At 36.8% G+C, this 21,772-nt stretch overlaps 1 protein-coding gene across 1 annotated transcript in view; it reads left to right on the forward strand.

The window, feature by feature from the left end:
* Window positions 1-21,772, forward strand: part of EPHA6 (EPH receptor A6) — a 1,087,270-nt gene that overhangs the window by 741,462 nt on the left and 324,036 nt on the right. The window contains exon 7 of the mRNA XM_062206703.1: window positions 16,442-16,604. Coding sequence (XP_062062687.1) covers window positions 16,442-16,604 — 163 coding nt within the window. The remainder of the gene's footprint in view (window positions 1-16,441; window positions 16,605-21,772) is intronic.

The following is a 21,772-nucleotide window of genomic DNA, read 5'->3' on the forward strand; positions in this document are numbered from 1 at the left end:
GGATTACAATGGCTTCCGCCCCCCATAACTTCCCTCCCACCCGCAACCCTCCCCTCTCCCGCTCCCTCTCCCCTTCCATTTGCATCAAGATTCATTTTCAATTCTCTTTATATACAGAAGATCAATTTAGTATAAAAATTTCAACAGTTTGCACCCACATAGAAACACAAAGTGAAACATACTGTTTCAGTACTAGTTATAGCATTAAATCACAATGTACAGCACATTAAGGACAGAGATCCCACATGAGGAGCAAGTGCACAGTGGCTCCTGTTGTTGAAACAACAAATTGACACTCTAGTTTATGGCGCCAGTAACCATCCTAGGCTGTCGTCATGAGTTGCCAAAGCTATGGAAGCCTTCCAAGTTCGCCGACTCTGATCATATTTAGACAAGGTCATAAAAGACAGAGTGAGGATAGTAACCAATGATCCTAAGAGTGGCATTTACCAGGTTTGAACAATTATACAGCATTAAGTGGGGAAGAGGACCATCAGTACACACATGTTGGGAGTAGAGCCATTGGTGGTAGAGTAGAAGTTATGATTACAAAGGAATGAGGCCCAAGTGCACTAGACAGGGCCTAGAACAAAGGACAGAGTCATTATTAGAGGAGCTAAGAAAGGTGCTGTCTAAGCTACAATTAAGTTTTCTGATTGAGAGGCAAATAGAACCTGACAGAAGGGGCTTGATAATAATCTGGTGGGCTTTAGGCCTTGTAAGTTAAGAGGCCCAGACCTATCTATCTCTTCACATGGGGTATATCCTAAGGGAGGTGTGAACCTCCTAGGGGAAGGCACTCTGTTGACTTTCATTACTTGGCTGGCCTGGGAGGAGAGCTGGCCAGGTAAAGGCAGGTGGCATCTCTAACAAGAAGCACCTGTCCAGTTTTAGTTTTTTCTTTACTCTCAGAATGCATTTTATGGAAAATTCATCTTCAGGGACAAATTGTATCACACTAATGTCTTTTTACTAAATAACTGTCATTACTGTATGTCATTTTGTTTATTTCATTGATTTATCATTTTGGAGCAAAAATCTCTAAAGAAGAAAAATAAAAAAGTAAATAAAATATTTAAATACTACATTTTACATCTAAATAAAATTAAAGAATTGCATTCATTTTGAACTGTTAAAAAATAAGAAGGTATATTTCATTGGGCATTAGAGTATATTCTGACAAATAATCTGTAACTAGAAAATTTTTTTCAGGAGACGTGACCAATTAGACTGATTAAGGCCAGTGTCACAGATGTTGAAAGAATTTACCAGAGCAGTCAGACAGAGGGAGCAGAGTCAGGTTTATTGGATACACTGCAGGGGAGCAGTGGGCAGGTAGGAAGCTGGCTACTGCTGCACAGGGGCTGCACTGGGGAATAGATGTGTGAGGCAAATCGCCCTTAGTGAGGGGCGCGCCCACCTCTAGGGACTTTGTTTTTGCCAGATGCCTTCCCCTCACTAGTGGTTTCCTTATTACCAATGTCCAAGTGATCTCCATATTTCTGATGCTCTCATTCTTTTAAAACAAAATTTGAAATGTCTTAATGAGTGTAGCAACTATGGAAGAATAGCTCTGACAAACTAATAAACTCAAAGTATCTCTGACTTTTCATCAAAATCCTGGAGGCTATCTCTTGGGAGTCAAATCACAATTTTTTTCAAGGTGAACAAGTAAAATGTCACATAACAAAATATTTTAGGAAATCATTCATTTATTTTTTATTGAATTTGGCTTATTAACCTCTTAAGTGGCAGACATCTATGCTAGGCATTACAGATTTTCATTAGAATAAGCTTCAAATACTGGAAGATGCAAAAATAACCTAAGAAAGAATTTCTTTTCAAGTACTTATGACTAGAACATATTTAGTTTCAAAATTGTGATTTGGTTTTTTGCACAAAATAGTTAAATAATTCTTTTAGATGAGCATGTTTAAATCAAGAAGACTAAATTCATTACTTTAATGAGATAAAGTTTAAATGAACCCCTCTTTATAACCATTCATATTGGATACTTTTAAAGATGTGTTTGTCTTAATGGCTTCAAAACGTCCTTCCTCAGGACTCTTGTGAGGGAGGCTGAGTTAACAGCCTATTATTATGTACTCCTTACTGAGCTGTTAATAGCTTTACCACCTTTCAAAGAATACACCTGCTGCTCATAAAAACATTTATGTTGCTCCAGCATTTGGCTGTGTTTTAATATCATGTATTTGCTGTGACCTTGTAGAATCCATACTGATCAAAATTTTTTAGGTAAAAAGACAAGAATAAAAGGCATCTGTTTATTCATTCGAGTATATTACTAAAATAATGGAAAATTCTTTGATTACTAAGAGGGTTCTGATACTTGAGAAGTTATTTTTCATTCATAATTTCTACTTCCTTGGTAAGGTTTTATACTGAATTTTTAAAAATTTTTCATTCTTAAACTTTTGCTGTCTTCAATTTATATATGTTGAAAAGATGAATTTATATTTATATATGTATATTGTTAATTAGAAACTGATAATTTAAATACTAGTAGAAACGTCTGCATTTCCACAGTGTTTGAATAAGTATGAATTGGAATTTAGATCTCCCTTAAATTTTCAGTAATTGAAAATCATGCGTCTATAATAAGAAAATGTAAAATTTTATTCTGCAGTCTTCATGGTTGAATGCAATATAAATTAATTGTTTTTGGCTAAGTTTCAGTTGGCAAAAGCAAATTGCTCCCCAAACCTGTGCTTGATCTTCCTTTTCACACAAGGACATTTAAAGAAGGCAGTCAAAGCAATCATTATTTCCATATGTCCCTTGATTGTTGTGATTTTGTGGATAAATCACAGCAGGTGTACGGATGAATTAGTTTCTGAATTTTAGCTGTGCTTGAGTATGTATAGCTACTGCAACAACTCCTTTATCCATACTCATTAGAAATATTTTTGCTAGTTAGTAAATTATACATAAGATTTTTATATTAGTATATTTACCACCATATGGGGCAGGTTTTTGACCTAGTGGTTAAGACACCTCTTGGGACACCCACATCCCACATCAGAGTGCCCAGGTTCAAGTCTTAGCTCCACACTCAATTCCAGCTTCCTGCTAATGAGAACTCTGGGAAGAATTAGGTGATGACTCAAGTAGTTGAGTGTCTGCCACCCACATGAGGATGTACTTTGTCTTCCTGGCTCCCCATTTCCACTTTGCCCAGCCCCAGCTGTCTTGGCATTTGGAGGTGAACCAGTAGATGGCAACTTTCTCACTCTCTTTCCCTGCCTCTCAAATAAACAATTTTTTTTTAAAAAAAATGTAAAGGACCTTCACATCTGAGTAGTCTTCCTGACAACTTACTTCAGTTGTTGGTTAGCAAAACACATATATCATCAGATCACAATTAAAACTCACAAAGAAATAGATGTGATTAAAATTTTCTCATGTTCACAAAATATATTTTAAAAAGGAAAGATGGAAATGAAATATAAAATCACTAAAGATTTTTTAAGTGAAGATAATGAATTCTTTGTGTAGATTTAAATGAATTTCTACTTCCTTTTCAATACAAATAAGTCTTATTATGTTTTGTAAGTGACTTGGACAAATGTAAGACTCTATCTTATTCACAAATAGTATTGCTTTTCAGTAGGTACTTTTCTTCCAACTATTTTCTGCTGGAAAACCTAACAACCAGGAGAGGATTTTGGAGACTGGTCCACCTGCATTTACTCTGATTATTTCATTTTGGAAATTTTGTTCTCTGCTTTCATTTATCTTACCTAAACTAAAATCCAGTTACTATTATTGAAAAAATTTTACTGCTTTTTTTTTTTTGCTTTTAAACAAAGCATATTACTTTCATTAGCTTTATTTAAAAAAAAAAAACTACATCTCATAATTAGGTAGGATGAATTAATCAAAGAACCATGGATCTATTGCTTTTCTAATTCCATGCACCATGTTGGTATTATGAATTAACTTTGAAGATGTTAGTTTGACATCCACAATACCATTTATATTTGAAGAAATCTACATATGAGTATTGATGTTTTCAAGTATATTTAGTGGTTTTTTCTCACAGTGGCATTTATTGCTAAATTATACTAATTTAATAATAAAATTTATCTAGCTTTTATGTACCAAGTTGACTACGTGATCTAAAGTACTAACATCAGTAGGAATTTGCAAACTTTTCTAAAAATGTTCAATTTCAATTAAATATAATCCTCAAATACTCTGTAAATATTTTTCTTTTCATTTCTACCTATTAGATTTCATAATTTTATTTATCCTCAGTAAATTATTTAAATGTTTTGTTCTCTGCTATTCTATTTGTCTATCACCAAATTTACACATTTTAAAAATTCTAATGAATTATCCTAAGAGTGGCATTTACCAGGTTTGAACAATTATACAGCATTAAGTGGGGAAGAGGACCATCAGTACACACAGGTTGGGAGTAGAGCCCTTGGTGGTAGAGTAGAAGTTATGATTACAAAGGAATGAGGCCCAAGTGCACTAGACAGGGTCTAGAACAAAGGACAGCGTCATTATTAGAGGAGCTAAGAAAGGTGCTGTCTAAGCTACAATTAAGTTTTCTGATTGAGAGGCAAATAGAACCTGATAGAAGGGGCTTGATAATAATCTGGTGGGCTTTAGGCCTTGTAAGTTAAGAGGCCCAGACCTATCTATCTCTTCACATGGGGTATATCCTAAGGGAGGTGTGAACCTCCTAGGGGAAGGCACTCTGTTGACTTTCATTACTTGGCTGGCCTGGGAGGAGAGCTGGCCAGGTAAAGGCAGGGGGCATCTCAATGTTAAAAATGAATGATGAGGTTCGGTGTGGCAACCTAGTGGGCGAAGCCTCCACCTGTGGTGCCAACATCCCATTATGGGTGCTGGTTTGAGTCCCGGCTGCTACTCTTCCAATCCAGCTCTCTGCTATGATCTGAGAAAGCAGTAGAAGATGTCTCAAATGTTGGGCTCTTGCACCTTTGAGGGAGAGCTGGAAGACTCTCCTGGCTCCTGGCTTCAGAAGAGCCCAGCTCTGGCCATTGCGGCCATTTGGGGAGTGAACCAGAAGATGGAAGACCTTTCTCTCTGTCTGTAACCCTACCTTTCAAATAAATAAATAAAATAAATTATATAAAATAAGAAGAATGAATGAGGGAGCCAGCGCTGTGGTGTAAAGTCTAAAGCCACTGCCTGCAGTGATGGCATCCCATATGGGTACTGGATCAAGTCCCAGCAGTTCCACTTCTGATCTAGCTTCCTGCTAAGGCTTGGGAAACCAGTGGAAGATGGCCCAAGTCCTTGGACCCTGCATCCATGTGGGAGACCCTGAAGAAACTTCTGGATCCTGACTTCAGATCAGCCCAGCTCCAGTAGTTGAGGCCATATGTAGAGTAAACCAGCAGATGAGAGACCTCTCTATGTCTGCCTGTGCTTCTCTGTAACTCTGAGTTTCAAATAAATAAATAAATCTTTAAAAAAAGAATGGATGATAAAGTTGAATTTATTCTTCATGCTATACCTTTATAAATACCATTAATGAATTTTGGAATGAAAGAACTTCCTTTAGGAACAATAATCAAGCTTTAAGCATCTCATTTTTACTTGAAATGCTTTATGAATATTTGTAGACTGGTAGAGTGTAGAAGAAAAATCTACATCCTATCTATATGAAGGTATGTTACATGAGCAGATGGAGAAGGTAAAACTATGTGAATATTAAGAATATATACTAAGATATTTCAGAACAATATTTTAAAAGATATTCTTTTGTAAAAAAAATTGGCAAGCAAAATCCAGAATATTCTCCACTATTTTGCTAAGAAAATGAGTTGGCTATATGACACAATATTATTGAATTTTGATTATGGAAGTATGATATGCCAGAAGAAACAGCTTTTCTTGTATCTCACTTGAATTGTCATTAATTTATGCAAGCTAGCATCAAATTGTTATAACAATATTGAGGAATTTAAGTGCTAAATTTATGTAGCAATTAATTCATTAGCTTTACCATTCTATCACTTGAGTATTATTTCATTATCACCTACAGGATTCTAGGCATACCCTATTCTGCAGTAGAAGCGTAAATGTTCACAAGCAAGCCAAACAAGTACAAACAATTTTAGAAAACCTCTGACAGTGTTTCCTTGATTAACTTCAAGCATAAGTTTACCATTGTCTGGATTACATGCACTACCTATTGATTCCAAAAGAATAAGTAATGCCAAATTACTCAACTTCCAGAGTATTCACACGTTATTCTGCTTTTTCTTCACAACAAGCCTGACCCTTTAAGGTGTTTGTAACCTTTGCAATTTTCACAGATAAATTGACTACAACTAAGGACTCTACTGGTCTCATCCTAACACCAATATTTTTAAAGGCCACACTATAATAATTTGGCCATTTCTCCTAACTGTAAATATAGTCAATATTTCAAAAAGCTACTTGTCTACAAAAAGGTCATATGTTTTGTGAAAATAATGATGGATGTTTGAGTCTAAATGAATGTCCCTGTATGATCAGCTGTACTTCTTTGCCATCCCCTACTATTTCTCAACATTTAATGTCCACAGAATGTTTTTCATTTTGAATAAAACAAGATATGTATTGGAAAGAACATATGAGAAAAAGTCATGAATGCACTTCAAACTGATTTGAGGTTATCTCCTATTCTGGATTACTGTGGATAATCAAGAGTTGATTGTAGTAAATTATAGCTGTGGTAGGCTAAATGGCACTTCTCTGAAAGTACTGTCAGAAAGTATTTGTGTACTTGTAATAACTAGTTCTACATTTTTCTTACTTATGCATATTTGTGATTTTTTCATATCAGTAGCTAATTTTTACCTAAGGAAAACATTTCAGAACACCCTACCCACTAGTTTAGACTGCCATCCCAAAGAACTTCCTAACCCCTTCTTTCACCAAATTAGAAACTCCATCTTGAGCATTTTCATGAATGTGAGAAAAGAAAGCAACTCCCTTGATTACCAGCATCAGAATCCAACTCTATTTCTGAGCCTCCGAAAAGAAGGAATCAGGAAAGCTGAGGGTTTTCAAAGATAATGCAGGTCTCTTTCTTTACTTCCTCAACATGAATGCAGTTACCTGGGAAAATAAGTCTATAATCATTCAGGGTTGCTCTTCTATTGAGGCAGGAGGCTAACTGTGGGATGTATATAGATCTGTTCACAGGAAGATCAGAATAAGCTGAGAACCAGTCACAAATTTGCCCCTGCATTGAAGCAATTATCCGACACTGACTAAACACTCACTGTGTATCCAGTCCCCTTTGTTTTCCATTTGGGGTTGTCTTTGTTTTTGTTTTTTGATGGAAATGGTCTTTGTTTTGGGGAAATTACAGTCTACTTGGGAATAGATGTTTACATGTATTGAAAGAATAGAGAAGGGAACCAAAAGGTATAAAATTCAGTGCTACATGCTGGTTAGAGTCAAAGAATGTAGAGATTGAGGCCGGCACTTTGGCATAGCGGGTACAGGTGCCACCTGCATTGTTGGCATCCATATGGGCACCAGTTCGAGTCCTGGCTGCTCTGCTTATGATGGCCTAGGAAAAGCAATAGAAAATGGCCCAAGTCATTGGGCCCCTGTACCTGTGTGGGGGACACTAGAGAAGCTCCTGAAGTGAAGCTCGTGGCTCCTGGCTTCAGATCGACCAAGCTCTGGCCATTATGGCCATTTAGGGGAGTGAGCCAGTGGATGGAAGACTTCTCTCTGCCTCTGCCTCTCTATAACGCTGCCTTTCAAATAAATAAATAAATCTTTAAAATAAATGAATCAGAAAGTACGTAGAGAGTGATTCATTTAAGATGCGTAGATTTTCTTACTGTATAATATCTTTATATTACTGAACTATCAGTCTTATGCATAATTGGACAATACTGATATGTCAAAATTGAGAAATATACCATGATACCAGAAAGTTGGAAAAGATCTCACATATACCAACTAAAGGAGGGTTTTCTAAATGAATTGAGTCCCTCAGTAGATACAGAACATTGTTTCTAAAATTCTAAAAGATCACCCATTTTTGTCAAGTAGATACATAGCATTCAATCTATCCATCTGCTTCTGTACTGGTACCGTGCTGGTTTGATTAAAACTGCCCTGTAGTATGCCCTAAAATCTGGTATTGTGATACCTCCGGCTTTGTTTTTGCTCGAGGTCTCCTGTGCCTCCACATGAATTTCAGCATCATTTTTTCCCAGATCTGAAAAGAATGTCTGGTATTTTGATTGGTATCACATTGAATCTATAAATTGCTTTTGGGAGAATGGACATTTTGATGATGTTGATTCTTCCAATCCATGAGCATGGAAGATTTCTCCATTTTTTGATATCCTCTTCTATTTCTTTCTTTAAGATTTTGTAATTCTCATCATAGAGATCTTTGATGTCCTTGGTTAAGTTTGTTCCAAGGTATTTGATTTCTTTTGTAGCTATTGTGAATAGGATTGATCTTAGCAGTTCTTTCTCAGCCATGGCATTGCCTGTGTATACAAAGGCTGTTGATTTTTGTGCATTGGTTTTATATCCTGCTACTTTGCCAAACTCTTCTATGAGTTCCAATAGTCTCTTAGTAGAGTTCTTTGGATCCACTAAGTAAACAATCATATCATCTGCAAAGAGGGATAGTTTGAGTTCTTCCTCCCCAATTTGTATCCCTTTAATTTCTTTTGCTTGCCTAAAGGCTCTGGCTAAAACTTCCAGAACTATATTGAATAGCAGTGGTGAGAGTGGGCATTCCTGTCTGGTAGCAGATCTCAGGGGAAATGCTTCCAACTTTTCCCCATTCAATAGGATGTTGGCCGTGGGTTTTCTTGAATTGCTTTGATTGTATGGAGGAATGTTCCTTCTATACCCAATTTGCTTAGGGTTTTCATCATGAAAGGGTGTTGTATTTTATCAAATGCTTTCTCTGCATCTATTGAGATAATCATATGGTTTTTCTTCTGCAGTCTGTTAATGTGGTGTATCACATTGATTGATTTCTGAATGTTGAACCATCCCTGCACACCAGGGATAAATCCCACTTGGTCTGGGTGGATGATCTTTCTGAAGTGTTGTTGCATTCTATTAGCCAGAATTTTATTGAGGATATTTGTGTCTGTGTTGATCAGGGAAATTGGTCTGTAATTCTCTTTCTCTGCTGCATTGTTTTCAGGTTTAGGAATTAAGGCGATGGGGCTTCATAGAAAGAATTTGGGAGGATTCCTTCTTTTTCTTTTTCTTTTTTTTTTGGTTGTTCTGAATAGTTTGAGAAGAATTGGAGGAGTAAGTTCTTCTTTAAATGTCTTGTAGAATTCAGCAGTGAATACATCTGGTCCTGGGCTTTTCTTTGTTGGGAGGGCCTTTAGTACTGTTTCAATTTCTGTCTCTGTTATGGGTCTGTTTAAGTTTTCTATGTCTTCATGGTTCAATTTCAGTAGGTTATATGTGTCCAGGAATCGATCCATTTCTGAAAGATTTCCCTGTTTGTTGGTATAAAACTCTTTGTAGTAATTTCTGATGACTCTTTTTATTTCTGTGGTGTCTGTTGTTACATTTCCTTTTCCATCTCTGATTTTATTGATTTGGGTTTTTCTTTTTTTAGTTAGTTGGGCCAATGGAGTGTCAATTTTGTTTATCTTTTCAAAATACCAGCTCTTTGTTTGCTGATCTTTTGTAATTTTTTAAATTCAATCCTGTTGATTTCTTCTCTGATTTTAATTATTTCTCTTCTCCTACTAGTTTGGTCTGGTTTGCTGCAGTTTTTCCAGATCCTAGAGATGCATTGAAAGCTCATTTATTTGGTGCCTTTCCAATTTCTTGATGTAGGTACCTATTGCTATAAACTTTCCTCTTAACACTGCTTTTGCTGTATCCCATAAGTTTTGATATGTTGTGTTGTTATCCTCATTTACTTTCAGAAAGTTTTTGATTTCTCTTTTGATTTCTTCTATGACCCACTGTTCATTCAGGAGCATGTTGTTCAATCTCCATGTTTTTGCATATGCTCTAGGGATTCCTGGGTTGTTAAATTCCAGCTTCATTCCACTGTGGTCTGAGAAGATGCATGGTATGATTTCAATTCTTTTGAATTTGCCAAGACTTTCTTTGTGGCCTAGTATGTGGTCAATCCCAGAGCAGGTTCCATGTACTGCTGTGAAGAATGTGTATTCTTCAAGTGTAGGATGAAAAGTTCTGTAGATATCTGTTAGATCCATTTGGGCTATAGTGTTGAATAAATCTGTTGTTTCCTTGTTGATCTTCGGTCTGGTTGATCTACTTCTGAAAGTGGAGTATTGGAATCCCCCAATACTATTGCATTGGAGTCTTAGTCTCCCTTTAAGTTCCTTAACGTATCTTTTAAATAACCTGGTGCCCTGTAATTAGGTGCATATACGTTTATAATAGTTACATCTTCCTGTTGAATTGATCCCTTAATCATTATATAGTGCCTCTCTTTGTCTCTCTTAACAGTTTTTGTGTTAAAGTTTATTTTGCCTGATATTAAGATGGCTACGCCAGCTCTTTTTTGGTTTCTATTGGCATGGAATATCTTTTCCAACGTTTCACTTTCAGTCTGCAGGCATCTTTGTTGGAAAGATGTGTTTCTTATAAACAGCAAATAGATGGGTTTTGTTTTTAATCCATTCAGCCAGTCTGTACCTTTTAACTGGAAAGTTGAGGCTATTTACATTTCACGTGACTATTGATAAGTAGTGACTTTGCCCTTCCATTTTTCTAAAGATATTTCTAATATATGCTTTGAACTTCCTGTGATCTTTTACTGGGAGAGTTTCTTCCATTACCTCTTTCGTACTGATGACCGTGTTTCTGTGTGTAACACATCTTTAAGTGTCTTTTGCAAGCTGCATGAGTGTTGACAATTTCTTTCAATTTTTGTTTGCTATAAAAGGTCTTTATTTCACCTTCATTCACAAATGAGAGCTTTGCAAGATATAATATTCTGGGCTGGCAGTTTTTTTTTTTTTCTCTTAGTACTTGGGCTATATCTCGCCATTCCCTTCTAGGCTGTAGGGTTTCTGATGAGAAGTCTGCTGTGAGTCTAATTGGAGATCCTCTGAGAGTAATCTGACAGTTCTCTCTCGCACATTTTAGAATCTTTTCTTTATGTTTCACTGTGGTGAGTTTAATTACAACGTGTCGTGGTGAGGATCTCTTTTGGTCATGTTTATTAGGGGTTCTATGTGCTTCCTGTACTTGGATGTCTAAACCTCCAAACCTGGGAAGTTTTCTGCTAGTATCTCACTAAAAAGGCCTTCTAATTCTTTCTCTCTCTCTCTCCATGCCTTCAGGAACTCCTAGAACCCGAATTTAGGTTTTTTAATAGTATCCTGTAGATTCCCAACATATTTTTTAGATTTCTAATTTCCTCTTCTTTTCTTTGGTTTGACTGTATACTTTCCTGTGCTCTGTCTTCTAAGTCTGATATTCTTTTTTCTATCTCACTGATTCTGTTTTTAAGGCTCTGAAATGTGTTTTTCATTTGTTCTGTTAAATTGTTCAATTCATTTTGATTTCTCTTCAATATCTCAATTTCATGTTCTACTAAATTCCTCATTTCATTTTGATTCCTCCTTATGGTTTCATTTTCATGAGAGAGATTTTCTATCCTGTCCTGTATGAATTTCTGTAGTTCATGCATTTGTTTTTGATAACTTCTAAATGTTCATAACATACATTTTTTGAATTCCATATCTTGCATTTCTTCTATGTCATCATCTTCATAATCTTGTATTGGAGTGTCATGTTCATTTGATATCTTCCTTGTTCTTGCTTCCTCAGTTTCTGTGTTTGTTGTTTGACATTGTGGAGATATTCTTTGGTTTCTTCTTCTTTTTTTTTCGCTGTCATTGTTTTTCTCATTATACCATGACTATAGATTAAGTGGACTATCTGCTTTTGGTGAATCTCTAGAGGCTTGCTGTGGGTGTGGCCAAAGAGCTCTGTTCAGTTCTTCAGGGTTAAGGGTGTGCCAAAGGTGACACACCCAGGTTTGGTGTGATAAATCTTCTCTCTCTCTCTCTTTTTTTTTTTTTTTTAATCAGAGAGGAAGTAATTCTGCTCAACTGAGCTCTTCTCCTTTCATGGCAATCAGTGCCTGAGCTCTAGCCCCAGTGGGTATAATATTTGTCTGCTCTGTCCAAAGGACCACACTAAGGATCTGTGCAATCCTCAGTGTAAGCGCCGATTCCCCTGCAGTGTCTCTCACTGCGTAGCCAAAGCCGCCTGAATTTGTGGCGCCCCTGAGACTATTCACGTCTCAGCTACACCACGAGTTCTCCCACACACCCTCATTTTTTTTTCACAGTCCCTGTTCATAAGCTCCACACATTCACTAGGTCTTAGTCTACTGTTATTTCTCCCCACCAGAGTCAGGTTTTGCTGCTTGGCTGAGCGCCAGTCCAGATCCTGAGCTGGCGCAGCTATTACGTATGTCCAAAATGGTGCCTGCTCTTTGTCTTGCTCGCCTTTGTAAGGTGAGTGGAGAGAGAGAATCGTGTCCATACTGGTCCCTTTTATTTATTTTTCTCTCCTCTAGTTAGGCTGGTGTACTTCCCCCACGGGGCTTCAAGCCTCCTTCCCTCTAGGCTCTTCCTGCCACTTTTCTGTGTCTTGGGCTACTGCAGTTTCACCTCACATCCCTTTCCAGTGCTGGTGCATAGACTTGGCAGCTGGTATCCTGAGCCGTGGGCACTTGTCGCCTCCACATAAGTTCACTGTGTCCCACTAATTTTGGAAGAGTTTCCTCTGCAGTTTTTTCCCTAACTCTTCTCTGAGACTAGAGTATCTCCACTTTTATTAAACTATCTTTTCCTGGACTATCAGTGAGTTTCCTCCCTATTCCACCATCTTGGAGCCCTCCCACTAAGTTGTTTGAATTGTTACCTCACAATTGAAACTATTTGCAAAGGAGACAGCACAAGTTTTTTTTATTTTCAGCCAACAAACATTACTGTGCAAGACTGCCAGCATCGTGACCCAATGAGTATCTACTCTACTGGCCAATTCAATAAGCTTTGCAACCCATGGGATTCTACATTTGCACTGCCACTTTGTGCTGCTGACCACTTGTTTTGAGCTGTGAAACTTCAAAAGTGATCATCTTGGATCTGCCCCAAAGATTGTTTTAATGTGTGTGTGTGTGTGTGTAAATAAGTAAATACTTAGGATTGATTGATAATACACCCTATGCAAGCATGTGGAATACAACAGTTTCAGTAAAGAGTGTGAAATTTGTAAACTTATTTATTTGGTAACTAAACAGCACAGAATGAAATTTTTAAACTTACATTATATTTGAAATTATGTGCAGGTAGTTAATAAGTTAAGCTAAAATATGAGAACTTAGAAGACAATGTAAACTAACACAACATACAAAGAGGGAAATAATTTATAATAAGAGTGTTATTAAATGGGATAGAAAACCAAAAAAAAAAAAAAGAGAGAGAGAGAAAATCAAAGCCAAAATCTGGTTGAAACCTTTGGAAAGCTTAATTGTGAAGAAAAAGAAAATGAGAAAGCAAGTAACACTGAGACTTAGAGGAGAGATTTTACTGCAGATATGAAAAATATAAGTAAATTTTATGAACAATGCAATGTATTCCCTAGCAAAGTTGAAGACATATATGTCATACAGCTATCAATTGCCCCTATGATGCAAATTCGTGGTACAAACTCCAGAAAGGCATGTGCACATACTCTATTCAAGGATGTTCAGAATTCAGCCTGCCAGGATATGAGAGGGTGCTCTGTGCAAAACATAGTCTCTACCTGGTGACAAGCTGCTTTGAGTTGGAGTGGATGTGTCAGTAGAAAAGCAATTAGCCAGAGTTCTAGGACATTAGTGCCCAATACTTTGTCACAGATCAAAGCAAACTTGCTTTCCTTAGAGCTAAAAAACACTGTGAGGAGAAAAGACTGCTGTGTATGTTGAGGGGAGCTCTCCACTGTTGCTTTTCCTGAGCATTCTTCCTCAGGTGTGCTGGCAGGTGGCAACATGTAAGACAAGACAACAGCCGTCATGCTGGTGGTGAGTGAGCCAGGCTGAGGAAACATTTAAGCACACTTTATACCTGAGGATTTTTATTTCAGAGTTGAAGCTACAGGTGTACACTTGTAAATAACAGGAGAAAGGCTCACTGCTGCCTGTCAGGTTACTCTCTGTAACTTTACTGAGAAGGAAATTACTATTTTATTATGTTTTGGTGGAGCAACAAAGACTATATGAAATTATTATGAGGTCACTCTAAGAGTAAACTTTTGAATCCATTATCATATCTCTTTGGGGATATGACTCAATTTTTCACTTTCCATTGCTTTAAAATTCTCTCAGTCATCATTTCACATTGTGAAACAGCACTCGAGATGCACCATCCCACTTACATTGCAGAAGATTCTGTGAAGGGTGGAATTTCTCTAGTATATCAGAATGAAAAATGCAAACTTCTACTAAATTTCTAGCAGAAATATCATCATTTCTTCAAATAGTCCACATACATGTCTATCCATAACATGGATCTTAAGCTGCCTAATTTTAAAGGTCTTGATGTTAGTAAGTTCTTACTTTCAACCCTTAGCAGATATAATTATATCCAGCAGTGATTTGTAGACTTTCCTCTATTTTCTTTGAAAATGGGTAAATATTTACTTTCTAATCTCAAAGTTACCTAGAGATAAATATAAGGTGCAATTTTTCCATTTCATCCTTTTTATTTAAAATATTGCTATAGTTAAGTCCCTTTTCCTTTGTGCTTCATATTTAATAAATACTTTTGTTACTTGGGATATAGATGGCAAACTCAATTCCTCAGCCAGACACAGAAGAACTATACAGCATATAAATTTCTGACAAATAAGGCCATAAAATATAAAAATGACCGTTAAAATAAGAACCTTTTACTCAAAAGTAGCTTAAGGGAAATGATTTTCATGGTTCTAAATCTTAAAGCATCACCAGCAGATAAATGAAGGTTAGCACATTCTACATATGTGTAAAATTTTGTAACTTCAATTTGTTAGTCTGGAAGGTCTCCTGAACAGAAGAGGTTTCCAAGCAAAAACTAAATACAATTTTCCTGGGAATATTGTAGTAAGATTGAAGCATCAAATGAATGATTTAAAGACTTTGAAAGTCACTTCCATCGCTGAGAATTTTTATCTCTAGATTACTAAGAGAGTAGTGGAAATTAAGTAAACAGTGACCTAGTTTAACTGTGAATTTGGAAGCACTGCTCATACAAGTATAGGTTGAATAACACTTACCTGAAATACTTGGACAAGGATATATTTTATTTTTCAACGTTTTTAGTGTTTTGAAATATTTGCATATACACAATGTGACTGGAGTCTAAACACAAAGTCCATTTGTGTTTACACTTTATACACATAGACTGAAGGTAATGAGATAGTTTCAATGGGCCTGTGTTTTGACTATCATCATATGAGGTCATGTGTGGAATTTTCCACTTGTGGCATCATGCCAGTGCTCATAAATTTTGGGATTTTTAGAGCATTTCAGATTTACAGATGAGAGATACTCAACCTATACAGTTTTTTTTTTTCTTTAGATGCCCTACTGAAATATCATTATAACTTTATAGAGTTGTTTTGTGTAACACTACACAAAGACTATCGTACATTGAATGTGTCCAGACCACCGGCAATTTTTGAACAGAGTCTCAAGGACACATAACATGTTCTGTGGTAGTGGACAAGGGAGCTCACTTAAAAGAGTACTTGTGGGAAATGCATTGCAGTATCCAGGGAGGAATCAATTCTCCCTCAAAGAAAAAAAAGATCACTTGATTGCTTAAAGTTGACTCAACTTCAGTTTCTACTACTGGGAAATCACTGAGCAATAGATCAAAGCAATTGATTTCTGGATAAAAGATTTCAAACTTTAAAAATCAATTAATTTATTTTTCCTTTCACCCACAGGCCTACCCACGGATAGCGCCGGCATTTTGGCACTACCTGCGGGTAGAAGTGAGTAGCGGGTCCTTGAATTCTCCCACCTTTGCTCCTTGCACTCTGCTGGTGTGTTCTGATCTGATGTGCCCATTTTTCTCAAGTTGCAGCTGCCATTCTGTGTAAACGTGTTCTCACGTCACCGCCATTCCTTAGAGCTGGGTCAGAAATCTGAATCGTTAACAACACTAGCGCAGATCACTAGTACAGTTTCCTGGCATACGATTAATCACCTTGCTTGATAAAATTCCAAATCAGGGCCATATCATGTGCATCATAATGATAAACAACTAACTACTAAGTTATAGAAAACCATGCTTACACTTCTTTTTAGTCAAAACTTTCAATATTGAGAGCATAATTCCTCAGTAGAACTTGGGACTGTCTGGAGGAAATGGTAGGGTCATGCTGCTTTATTTCCTTTCTCCTCTGTTCTGTTCCCCAGGAGCATGAGCAGCTCACCTATTCCTCCACGAGATCCAAGGCCCCCAGTGTCATCATCACAGGTCTCAAGCCAGCCACCAAGTACATATTTCATATCCGAGTGAGGACTGCAACAGGATACAGTGGCTACAGTCAGAAGTTTGAATTTGAAACAGGAGATGAAAGTAAGTTTCACACAAGGATATAAAGTAACATGTTAATTTAGTGCTGTCCCAGCTTACCCTGGTATTTTAAAACCAGGTGTCCCAAGTTTTTGACAGTCTTTTTAAATGTTTGTGCCAATGTGCATACGAGTCATTTCAGCCAATGTTCTGGTTCTGTCATTAAACACTTCCATGATATGCTTTGCTCTATCCCAACTGTAGTGTGGCCCAAGTATGTCCCTTTATGCAGAATTCATCACTCGTGCCATTACACAGAGTCTTAATGGATGATGTTAGCCTGGTTGTTTGCCAATCCTGGCATCATGCTATGTATGATACTAATGAAAAGCTGGAAAGGAATAAGGCTATGTTCAAATTTGGACAGCTTTGGTTTGTTTATCTCAGATCAGTAAAGTCAGTGATCAGGAGACAAACTCGACTGAGATACACATTATAAGTTTAAATATATACACAAAGGCTTAATTAATTGCATTAGTTCCATAACCTCAACATACTGGAAACCAAAATGGAAGATGAGGAGAATAAGTGAGGTGTTACGTTGTCATGTAGTACAAGCTTTGAAATTTCTTACTCATTCTAAACCCAGCTCTACCATGACTTCCAGAAACTCATTTTAGGGGCAGGTGTTGAGGTGCAGAAAGTTAAACTGCTGCTTTTGGATGTCCACATCCCATATCAGAGTGTTTTCAGTTCAGTTTCCTGCTAATGCATCCTAGGAGGCCACAGATAATGGGTCCAGTGCTTGGGTCCCTGCCACTTCTGTGAGAAATCCAAATGGAACTCCTGCCTCAGGGCTTTGGCTTGAAGCAGTCACACCTGATATGGCAATCTGGGGTGTGCACCAGTGGATGGGAGATCTCTTTCACTATCTGTTTCTCCTCCTCTCTCTCTGCCTTTCAAATAAATATAAATAAATAAGCCTTTGAAAAAAATTTCACTACAACAATAATTTTATGGATCATATAGGTTGCTTTTTCTAAATATGTCTCTGGAAAAAATGTACAAATAGATAAATATAATAACAACCTGTTCCCATCATTGCTAATATACTATCTTAACAATTCAATAAGAGCAATTTACTATAATAATTTCTTATGGATTAAATAAAGGTAAGATTTAATGAGACCTTATTAATGCCTAAAATGATGTGAAGTATTTTCCATGTATTCTTTCATTCAGACCTTTCAACATGAATAAGTCAAGTTTTCTTTTCCTAATTTTACTTTTAAGAAAACAGAAGATTAAAGGAGTTAGGGAATTGGTTCAAATTCATGCATCTGATAAGAAGCTGCGCTAAAATTTGAAATTCAGGGCTATCTTCCTCCAAAAGCTGTGCTATAAGTACTCTATCATCCTGCCCGCTGAGTCCCGTAATTTTAATTAGGATGAAGTGTTAGTCGTAAAACCATGAAATAAGCCACCATTTCACCGGTTTATCACTCCCTTGAAGTGAAGCTACTTGGGTCCCAAGTTCTAACACAGATGGAATGTGGTGTTGTTGTTGCATTGACAAACAATATTGATTTCAAAATCTTATCATTTCTTATAACTATTTGTAACTGAAACATGGAAACTGTCTGACATTTGTAAGTAAGAAGGAACAAAACTTAGGGAGAAAGAATAAACCAATTATTAAAAAGACTTGTGACCTGGATTTTAAATGTGAGTAACTGTCATTTATAATGCTATTGGAGGCAATTGACTGCTTAAAACAAGAGTTTGAATTATTGGGAATAGAGTACAATATTCACAACTTCACAATTAAATCTATACAAAAATAACCAAAGGACTGTACTTACTGTGTCCTAGTGACTATCATTTTTCTGCCTGTCTGTCAAGCCCTAGCCTAGATGCAAAGCCTGGGATACATTCAAGGAAAGGTTAGTCCAAGGAAGAGTCAAGTCATTGCCTTTTCTGGGCAGTGTTCACTGTTCCATCAGAAAAAATTTCATAAAATCAATCCAAATAAGTCTTTTATGTTCATTTGGAGCTTCTGCAGAAAGTAATCTGTTCCAATTTTAAAAATCCCTTTCCATCTAAATATTTTAAATATGTTTGGTTTTAATTCTAAATTTCAACTCACTATAATTTCAGAGCAATAATAATTCCTTCAGATGTTATATAGAAAAAATATATTTACTAAGTAGAAAGAACCCATACTCACCAATGACTCAATACAACATTCATCAGCTCAAGAAAAATCTACAGGGAACTTAATATGTGCCTTAGTCTGTGTGAGTCCCTGAAGGTTAAAAAAAATAGTACTAATAAGAGCTATAATCTGTGTACTCCCATAATTTATATTATACAGGTTTCTGGTGGAAAAAATTTAAACAAAAAATTACAAGAATGGTGGTATGTGCTTTCATAAAAATATGCAAATGGAACTTGGGAGCATAGAAAAGATGCCATAATTCAGCACAAATGGGTCCTGAAAGGCTTCTGGAAGTGATCCAACTGGGCCTCATTCTTGAAAGAGAGGTAGCCAAGGAGCAGCTAAAGCACTGAGGCCTGAGACAGCATAAATGTTTTTAAAGATTTCTTTATTTATTTGAAGGGCAGAGTTACAGAGAGAGAGAGACAGATCTTCCATCCTCTGGTTCACTCCACAAGTGGCCACAACAGCTGGAGCTGTGCGAGGCCAGACCCAGGGCCATGAACCTCTTCTCGGTCTCCCATGTGGATACTGGGGCTCAAGCACTTGGGCCATCTTCTACTACTTTCTCTGGCCATTAGCAGGGAGCTGGATCACAAGTGGAGCAGTAGGCATCCATATGGGATGCCTGCATCAAAGACAGCAGCTTTACCCACTAATTACACCACAGCATCAGCCTCAGCATGAAAATTTAAGAGCAAATGGTTTGATGTTGCTGCAGTGAGGCTACATGAGTGGTGAAATTGTGGAAGATGAAGGTGGAGAGCTGAAGTCCAAACAAAGGTGCTCTTTTGAACACATTAGGGGTTTTGTATCCTGAAGGTATTGAAGATCTACTGTAGAATTTGTACTCAGGAGTAACATAACTAACAACATGTTCAAGATTCTACACTGAGAAGTTTGCATGCATTTAATTCTAATAAGACTATGCTTTTAATTTTGTAAAAACTTTCATTTATGCATTTGTTTTATTCAAAAGGGAGAAGGGGGAAAGAGACAGAAAGAGAGGGAAATCTCCCATTTGCTGGTTCACTCCCTAAATGTACACAACAGCCTGGGCTGGGCTCAGCTAAAACCAGAAACCAGGAACTCAATCCAGGTCTCTCACTTACAGACTTAGACATCTGTGCCTTTACTCATTGCTTCCACGGTATATGTTAGCTGGAACCAGGACTGGAGCAAGGACTCAGACGCAGGCTCTCCAGCATGGGATTCAGGCATCACAGCAGCATCTTTACTGCTGTAGCAAATGCTCACCCACCCACCCCCCCACCTTTTTTAAGAAACTTATTAGCCTTTGCAAAATGGTAACTAGTGAGTGAAGAAACACTATTAGAACCCTCACACCAACTGATAATGGCAACAAAATAAATGAAAGCTTTGATCTTAATTTCTGATCATGAATGTCTTAAAAGTGACTTTGGTTAAACCCTTGATGAGACAATATCTGAGAAGAATCTCAAAAATATGTTGTCTAAACCTTTTGTTTGTGTACATAAAATGGGTCTTAATCTACAGCTGAAAGGGAAATAATTTAAAAGATACTTTTTATTATCTGATTAGACTTAAATTGCATTCTTTCAAGCATGCGATTTAAAGGCAATAGAGAATTTCAGTGAAACATGGTAAGAAATGGGTAGATTTACCATGAATTCAAGAATTTGATAATATGAATCCCAACTGATGGTGTCAGTTATTTTCTCTTCCTACCCTGTTGGCTCATGTTTACATTTTTATAGCTCTTGTTGCTCAACTATTGCCTGACCTATTGTAATGTCTACTTTATTGTTAAATTTTGTCTTATTTATTCCACTTAATAAACTAACTTACTTGGAAATTATTCTTAATTTATTCTTAATTTATTTGAAAGGCAAAGAGACAGAGAACTTCACCCACAGGTTCTCTTGTCAGTTGTCTGGCACTGCCAGGGCTGGACCAGGCTTAGGTCAGGATCCAGGATCTCAATCCTGGTCTGCCATTTGGAAGCAGGGACCCAGGTACTTAAGCCTTCACCTGCTACCTCTCATTTGTGCACATTAACAGGAAGCTGGAATCGGAAGTGGAGCTTGGACTTGAATACAGGCACTTCATATGGGATGTGGGTATCCTAAAGTGGCGTCTTAACTACTGCACCAAATGCCCACCCTTAATTGACTAACTTCATAATGCATGAATTATGCATTATGGTTTAGGGAGAGGATACTAGTTAGTCTCTCATTTGATGATCTGGTTCAAACTTTTAAAGTAAACAAAATGACATGGTTTATAATTCAGTTCTCTTCAGTCATATCTAACTTACTTTGTTCAACATCTAGTTTGCTACTAAGACAATAATATCAAATAATAAATAAGTCCTTTCAAAATCATAGCATTCTTACTGCTTGTTTTTGCAAACATCATGGCATCTGAAGAATAATTACAGTGAAGAATAATTGCAGCTCTTCTGGACCAGTGCTTGTGTGTTTTTTCCAGCATCTGACTATCCTAGTGGAAACAGGCTAACAAATGTGAAGGTTACTAATTACGACTGCAAGTACTATTGAAAGAGTCTACCTGAATTAGGGCTTCGCACTCCCTAAGTTCATAGAACAGCTTATTTACATATGTGAATATATAGAGACATAGATAAATAGATGCAGATAGATAAAATTGATAAATATGTAAATAGATAGATGTTCACTCACATATAGATACAAAATACTTTCCTTTGTGTTCTAATGCTGACGTTAAACATGGCCTCTAACCTTTATTGGACTAAGTGTATAGCTCAATATTGTGTTCCTATAGCAATTATTTTCTATTATATGTTGACCTTTGTTTAGATACTATTCTTGATTCCATCTCCCTGTTTCTAGAATATATTTAACAGAATCACAATGAACTGGAGAATTAGTAGTGAGAAAGTAATAATCGATAAGCACCCCATGTGTATATTCTTGAAAAATAGATGGATGTGCAGTATTAGAATAAATAAGAGCTTTCCCAAAATTTTTTAAAGATTTATTTATTTATT

Source organism: Lepus europaeus, chromosome 2 (assembly GCF_033115175.1).
Source record: "Lepus europaeus isolate LE1 chromosome 2, mLepTim1.pri, whole genome shotgun sequence".
In the NCBI taxonomy this organism is placed as follows: domain Eukaryota; kingdom Metazoa; phylum Chordata; class Mammalia; order Lagomorpha; family Leporidae; genus Lepus; species Lepus europaeus.